This window comes from Chaetura pelagica, unplaced genomic scaffold (genome assembly GCF_000747805.2).
Source record: "Chaetura pelagica isolate M959 unplaced genomic scaffold, ChaPel_1.0 scaffold31, whole genome shotgun sequence".
NCBI lineage: Eukaryota > Metazoa > Chordata > Aves > Apodiformes > Apodidae > Chaetura > Chaetura pelagica.
In genome coordinates, this window is record NW_009952481.1 from 311357 (window position 1) to 319142 (window position 7786).

Sequence of the window (7786 nt, forward strand, 5' to 3'; positions counted from 1 at the left end):
TGCTGCTGTGGCCGTGGCTCCAGCATGGCCTCCTGCCCAGGACTGCCCCCCGACATTTCTTGTCTCCCAAGTCTGTGTGTGCCTGACCAGGACCAGCAGGGCCAGTGCCTGCAAAGGGACTCCCCTGTTGCCCCAGAGACTGCATCCTGCTCTTCCTAGGTGCACTGTGGCCCAGCAGGACGTGGGGGGAGATGTGGCTGTGCCGTCCTTCTGAGCACTTCTTTGGTGCTCCTTGGGAGAGCACTTGATCAAATGCAGGGGCTTAGTGTCCCTACAGCCTGTGCCAGATGTTGCTCAAACCTCAGGAGGTTATGGGTCTTCCAAAGATGGCATCAGCAGGCCCTCAGCTCTTCTTAATGCTAGCCCTTCTTCCTGCTCTCCACTTCTCTGCCGGCAGCTGGTCTGTGATGGAGATCTCTTCTTGGGAGAGAGGGAAAGCAGGTGGCCATGGATGGCCTAGTTCTGACATCTCTGTCCTCTCCCATGCAGCAGTAACCAAGAACCACGAGCTGCTGCTTCCCCAGAGAGAAAGTCAGGTCCTACTGCCTCTCATTAGGTGCTCTGCACCCCAGATGCCTCCAGGCCTTGAAGTTACCCATGGGAAGGGGCATCCAAATGAGCATGGGTAGGACTTGAACTGTCTGTGGCACTAACGAATACACCTGGAGGGACATTTACATGGTGACACAGAGCTTTGGAGACTTAAGGATGCCATCTCCCTGGAAGTGTTCAAGGCCAGATGGGACAGAAGTTTAAGCAACCTGGTCTGGTGGGAGATGTCCCTGCCCATGACAGGGTGGTTATAACTAGATGATCTTTAAGGTGTCTTCCAACCCAAACTACTCTCTCATTATTCAGCATCAGCATTTCTTAATTATAGTATGTATTGTTAAGGGTGTACTAGGGGAGGGACAACATAACTGGGTAGTGTAAGAATTTCAGTTGAAAATACCTCAAAACCAATATAGTGGCAGTAAAAAATGCACCATTTATACAAAAAGCTGGTTGATGTAATATACAAAGAGTTTTTTGGAGCTCAGGAAGTTGAAACACTTAAGAGCATTTTTTCTAGTTCCCTGCAAAATGTCTTGCAAAATCTTGTGAAGGAGGGATTACTTATCGTTATGTACTGCCTTATTATCTAAGCTGCATAGAAGGGGACTTGGGCTGAAAACTGTAATTATTTTTGTACAGACTAAAATAGTTTTATTTTTAAAAGGATTTAATACTAAAAATGTTTGCTTCACACATATATAGTCAGACTTTGTTTATTTTTGAATCTAGGGAACATGAATGGTTTAAGCAGGATCTTCCCAAATACTTGTTTCCTGAAGATCCATCATATAGCTCTACCATGATTGATGATGAAGCCTTAAAAGAAGTCTGTGAAAAGTTTGAATGCACTGAAGAGGAAGTGCTAAGTTGTCTGTACAGCCGAAATCATCAGGACCCTTTAGCGGTTGCTTATCACCTTATTATAGATAACAGAAGAATAATGAATGAGGCCAAGGACTTCTATTTGGCTACAAGCCCACCAGATTCTTTCCTGGATGATCACCACCTGTCTCGGCCTCACCCTGAAAGAGTGCCATTCTTGGTCGCTGAAGCACCACGTCCTCGCCATACTCTTGATGAGCTGAATCCACAGAAGTCAAAACATCAGGGTGTAAGAAGAGCTAAGTGGCACTTGGGAATACGGAGTCAGAGTCGACCAAATGATATCATGGCTGAAGTCTGTCGAGCAATTAAACAACTGGATTATGAGTGGAAGGTAAAATAATAAAGGATCTTTACAACACACACAGTAAATTTGTGTAGTTACATAGGCTAGAAGTCTGAAACGATGTTCTTCTCTGCTGGAAAATAATCTCATGAGCTGTGCTGACTGCTTGTGCTTGCTGCGCAGGAAGGGTTTCAAGGGAGGCTGTTCATGATGACAGGAAACAAAGTCTTGCTAAGTTATCTAACTTTTCTCTTGGGCTGTAGGAATGTTTTTCAGTTGGCTAAACCAACCCCCTTGCCCCCTGCCCTTAAACCCCAACAGGTAAAAAAAACAACAGGAAAGCCTGAAATACCAGTGAGTTGAAGTGACAAAAGCAATATGGATTTTTTTCTCAAGCAATTCTGGTAAATAATTCAAATCTCTTTTGTGCTAGGTTGTAAATCCATACTATCTACGTGTTCGAAGGAAGAATCCAGTAACAAGTGCATATTCCAAAATGAGTTTGCAGTTGTATCAGGTGGACAGCAGGACGTACTTACTGGACTTCCGTAGCATTGATGGTATGTGGACTTGCACAGGTTAATGAAGTTGTATGGGAAAAAATTCTAAACACAAACATGTCTTAATTTACTTATTTAGAAGTGTTGTCCTTTATTAGTTTAAGCCAGTCCAGATCTGTGTTAGTATTTCTTCATTACTTGATCTAGTGTTCCTGTGATCAGACATTACCTGCTTCATCCCTTAAATAACGTCTTGAAAGCAGTTGGTCTAACCTGTAGACAGATGTATTTTGTAGAGTGACAGTAACATAGCATACAAGTCCCAGTTGGATACCTCCCTGAAAATGGATGGAGGACGTAATAGAGACTGGCTACAATTCTTGTTTATAGACACAGTACACTAAACCAGTACTACTTACAGCCAAAGGTGTAGGTGATGTACCTAGGGGAGAAAACGTGGCATGAAAAAAGGATTTACAAGAGTGTGGCTGGATTACAGGGTGGGTAGGGGCTGTGTTTCATGACAGTTTAATGTGATCTGACTTGGTAGTGCAGTTTTTGCCACATTTTTTCTGTCAATACAGGTGCTTAAATTAAGTGATACTTGATACAGGGAACTAGGCAGTTTCTGTAGTGACCTACTGCAATACAGGACAAATGCCCTCACTGTTGGAGTGGAGATGACTCTCAAAGCCATGCAGCAGGCAGAGGAGAGCCTGTTGCCCTGGATTCAGCTCTTGAGGAAACACAATCCATGGACATGGATTTGCCATCTCTTTTCCAATAATGAAGCTGATTTGCTTTTCCTTTCCCTCTGCCACAGCTAACCTTTCCTTTTACCAGACTGTAGTATGAATTACCTTTGATGTGAAAAAGCAGTTTTTCATGTGTTTACTGATTTCTACTGGAAATTACTTTTCTAGTGCAGGTGCCAGTCAGACTAATGTTAAGTATTTCAAGTATGAATAGATACTTTAGCAGAACGTTACCTTCAGTATGAGGAGGAAATGCTTCCATCTAAGTAGTAAATTTCCAAAAGTGAAAGATAAATCAGTGTAGGTGCTTGCAATTAATTTATCAATGAACTATAATAAAAACACAAGTATAACCAAATATAAAGAGAACAAAAATAAGCAAAAAGCATCTGTAAAATGGTTCAGACTGTTATTTGACTAACTTTAAGATGCTATCCTGTTAATGTTTTATAAGTAAACTATCTTGAACATGAGAATGGAGATTGCCCTAAGTTGTGCCAGGGAGGTTTAACTTGATATTAGTGAGAAATTTTTTATCAAGAAAGGTTGGGCACTGGAACAGGCTGCTCAGGGAGGTAGTGGAGTCACCATCTCAGGATAAAAACATAAAAACACATGTAGACATGGCTTCAGAAGTGCTCTGGTGTGCTTGGTGGGTGTTTTGTGGTTTTTTTTGGTTTTGTGTTTGTAGGGGTTTTTCTCTCCTTGTGGATGGACAGCTGGACTCAGTGAACTTAGAGATTTTTTCCAACCCTGATGATTCTGTGATTCTGTGAAATAATAGCTGCTGAAATTAGTTTATGAAAATACAGCCAGTGCTAGTCTGAACTAGATCTAAATGGTTCCACAGTTCAGAGGACAGGAATAGTTTGCATTAGGACATGTGCCTCTGTGTTACTAGATGTATAAGCTTTTATTTAGTATCAATTATATACAATTTGCAAAAGCTGTTTATGTATGAGCATTTAAAAAACACGAAGTGTGAGAAAGGGAAGACGTTTGCTGTTCCTATAACTGATTTGATACTGAGAAGTAATTTTCCTCCTCTCTCCACATGCCCCCCAGATGAAATTACTGAAGCAAAGTCTGGGACTGCAACTCCACAGAGGTCAGGTTCTGTGAGCAACTATAGATCCTGTCAAAAAGATTCGGATGCTGATGCGCAAGGAAAGTCTGCAGATACGTCGCTTACCTCATCAGTGAGCTCCTCGCTTGATTCCTCTACAGCTGACTTAACTCCAAGACCAGGGAGTCATACAATTGAATTTTTTGAGATGTGTGCAAATCTTATTAAGATTCTTGCACAATAATTCTGAAGATGGGCTTATTTCTTTTACAGCAATAAGCATGCCTAAATCATAGTCAGATGCTTCCAGTTATAATCAAGTTGAATTAACTAAGGCGCTGTAAAAGCTAGCCACAGAATGCAATTTGCACAGGGATTGAAATGATTATGGGCAGTTAATGTGTATTATTTTGAAGCTGGAGTGAATTCTGATTGTCTGCTGTCCAATAGCGTAATACAGGTACAGGGGCAGTGTTCATAACATTTTACATTGAGTGTACATTAGGCTGCATATAACATTTAAGTTAGATGGACCTTCTTGGTTTCTTCACTGGTAATACGTAGATCTAATGCAGTGTAAGTAAATGTACACTTATTGGTTCAGTGACCTAAATATGACTTGTTGGTCACAATCTACAGTTGTGCCTCAGTGGGTCAGAACTATCAGCATCTTCTAGCAGTAATGTGTTAAAACTGCAGTTTCTTCCCCCTTATTTGACAGGAAATCTGTTACCATGCACTGCTTTTAACAAGTTACACATTTGATTAAAAGCATGCAAATCCAATCACTTGGAAACACATGTAGGTGCTCCATAACGCACTGAGGGTGAAATTCTGTGGGCTGTGAGTAGAGCAATTGAGTCCATGACAATGGCAGGAGACTTAATACTGAGAAGACTGGGCATGCTCTGGGCTGCTCTCTGAAAGAGAGCTCCTGAGCTCCTGAGTTGTGCGTATGTATCTTAGTGTGGTAGCAGCACAGAAGCGCCCCACTGCTACCATCCTTTTCTTTTGACACGTGCATGTAGTTAAGAGCACAGCCTAAGGGCTTTTGCACGCTATTCCAGATGGTAAAATTGACAGGTTTTTAAAATAATAGTTTATACAGATGTTTATCACATGTTAACTTGGCATATGCTATATGGAATTCACTTGCAGTTGGAACTACATACGTAGTTTAGGTTTTCCCGGGCTACCTTTTTAGCGAACTTTGCTCTTTAATTGCGAAGTTAGATAGTCTAGCTTCTCAGCTGAGCTTTGAAAACTGATCATGAGAATTCGAGTGCTAATATTAAAAAAACGTTCAACAGTAGATTGCAATTACCAGTAACAGATCCTTCTGAATTTATGGGTTTTGTGATGTTTCAGGAAGAAAATTGAACGTTATATCTTAAAATAATAGCTAGTACTTGCACAAAAATATTTAGTCTCCTGTAAATTGCATATAATTAGCCACAGTTCCATTTTATCTAGTACTAATAGACATAAACAGTAAACTGTATGTCATAAAATATTTAGTTTTGCATTCAAGAATCAATGTTCTCTTCAATGTAATATTCATGACCTAATTGGTTTCAATGGTTCCTCTCCCAGGGAGAGGCTGGAAATCAAGGCATTACTATGAACAGTGAAACCTGGACTCTAAAAATGTATGGGGATTTTTGCCAGTGACCGAGATTTCATCCACAGAAAACTGCTAGCTGCAGATAACAGAACTGTTTAATCAAGGCCAACTGGCTTCAGTCCAGAATTCATCTGTTACAAACATGCACAGAATCTGAAGAAACATAAAGCTGCTTTAAGCCCTGGAACTGCTGTAACTGCATTCTGAATTGGGCAGTGGTGTGATCTGTCTCGTATGTAGGTACAAGTTACAACTTCAGTTCTTTATCCTTAAGTGTCACACATGGTCCCTGTATGGGAGGTTGATTTCCTTTATCTCAAAGTGGAAGATTTTCCAGAGATAAAGCTTTGGGGTTGAACTCCCAGGATTGAGATGTCAACATGAGGGGCCAGCTGCATACCATACTTTTCAGTCCTGTCTTTAGTCTTGTAATAATTGGTTCGGATGTACTGAATAAACCAGTGTATTCATTTTTGCTACCCTTTCATTTTGAATTTGTTAAATACTGCACTTGGACAAATAGAGCAAACGCACAGTTTTTTTTAATTGTAGTAATTCCTCATCTGAAATTGGTTTGGGATCACTCTTGCATATGTTCAACTAAGTATCTATAAATGGTATCTGCTTCTGGATTGCAAACTTGCAATGCTGACCACAAATGCAAGGTGCCAGGGTGTGAATAGCTTTTAATTTTTATATACTATTTTGGCCCTTTTGTGCATTAAGGCAACCATGGTTTTTACTTTGTCTTGATATCTGGAGGTTAATGTAAGTTTCTGGCAGAAATGTACTTTATGTGTAGTTTTAAATAAAGTAAATTTTATTGGTATGATAAATCAGTTTTGATGGCCAGAAGTTTTCTGATTGAACTGAGACTTTTATAGGGGTTGGGGAAGGGAGAAAGGGGGACTGACAACCTAGTTGAACCCAGAACAGTTGTCTGTTGTGTGACTTTCCTATGCTTTGTAGATTTTGCTGTTTAAATGTCTTTCTTCACTTGTTCCTACTGATTTTGCAGACCCTTTTTTAGCATCATACTAGTATCTGCCAGTAGGCAGTAAAAAGTTCACTAAGCGAGCTGTCGGGGATGTAAAGGAGGCAGCTTGTGCAAATACACAAATTGGTCAAGTATGTTACTCTGTATTCCCAAGCTTGCTCCCGTTGGAGTACATTATCTTGCCTTTGTATTTTTATTTTTTTCAAAAACATGGATGAATCTGATGTGTCCATGTGCAATATATATACTCACTTGGTAATGGATAAAAATTCATCTTGGTGGTGCAATATTAAAAAAAACAAACCAACTTTCATGTTTGTCTTGGTATGAATGTTTAATACAAACTTGGAAAAAAAATTATTTTAGCAGTTGATTATCATTGTAAGATACAAAGTCCTGTTCTTTCACAACTATGTGCCTACTTCCTATGTTTATTTCTTTTGACAAAGCTGAATGGCAAAAATGCTTGTTTATAACTGTGTAACTTTTTGAACTTTCAAAACTTAAAACTAAGTAAACATGAAATACTGATCAGCCTTGTTTGACACTGTGTGCTTGCTGTCTTTGGGTGTTACATATGTGTTAAAAATTAACGGACACAGACTGTTGACACTTGTTTTAAAAAACAACAGGAGTGAACGACTTCAGAATAAGCAGCACCAAGACTGCAGGATTCCCAGCTGTGCAGGATTCCCAGCTGTGCAGGGTGGGCAAGGGGCCCCTTGCTGACCACCGGGCCTTAGATCCCACAAACTCTCCTCTGGGAAAAAGAGGTGGGAGGGACACTCAACACACGGTGCAAAAGTTCCTTGCGGCCGGGCCCTGTGGCGATTGGCCTCCTGTCTTCCGCTCTGCTCTGCATGCACCGTGGGTGCTGTTTGCCCCTGCCTCTTACATTTTTCTCCCTTTTAGGAAAAAAAACAACACCAAAACAACCCCAAAGCCAAACCAACACAAAACCCCAACCGTTCCCATCCTTGGTCCTTCTGTTTCCCGCTGGGAGCGGCTCCGCCGGACTGAGCTACGAGACGCCCCGCTGGCGGGAGCCCTTCCCGCTGGAACTGCAGCTCCCGGCGCGCCCCGCGAGGCCGCTGCTCCCGGCGCCGGGAGCGGCGCTGCCG

The 7786-nt window shown here is 41.3% G+C and overlaps 1 protein-coding gene across 1 annotated transcript in view; it reads left to right on the forward strand.

The window, feature by feature from the left end:
• The window catches only part of PRKAA1 (protein kinase, AMP-activated, alpha 1 catalytic subunit), a 21047-nt gene extending 16759 nt beyond the window's left edge, over positions 1–4288 (forward strand). Inside the window, exons 7-9 of the mRNA XM_010008748.1 lie at positions 1285–1771; positions 2157–2283; positions 4044–4288. Coding sequence (XP_010007050.1) covers positions 1285–1771; positions 2157–2283; positions 4044–4288 — 859 coding nt within the window. The remainder of the gene's footprint in view (positions 1–1284; positions 1772–2156; positions 2284–4043) is intronic.
• The last annotated feature ends 3498 nt before the right edge of the window (positions 4289–7786 follow it).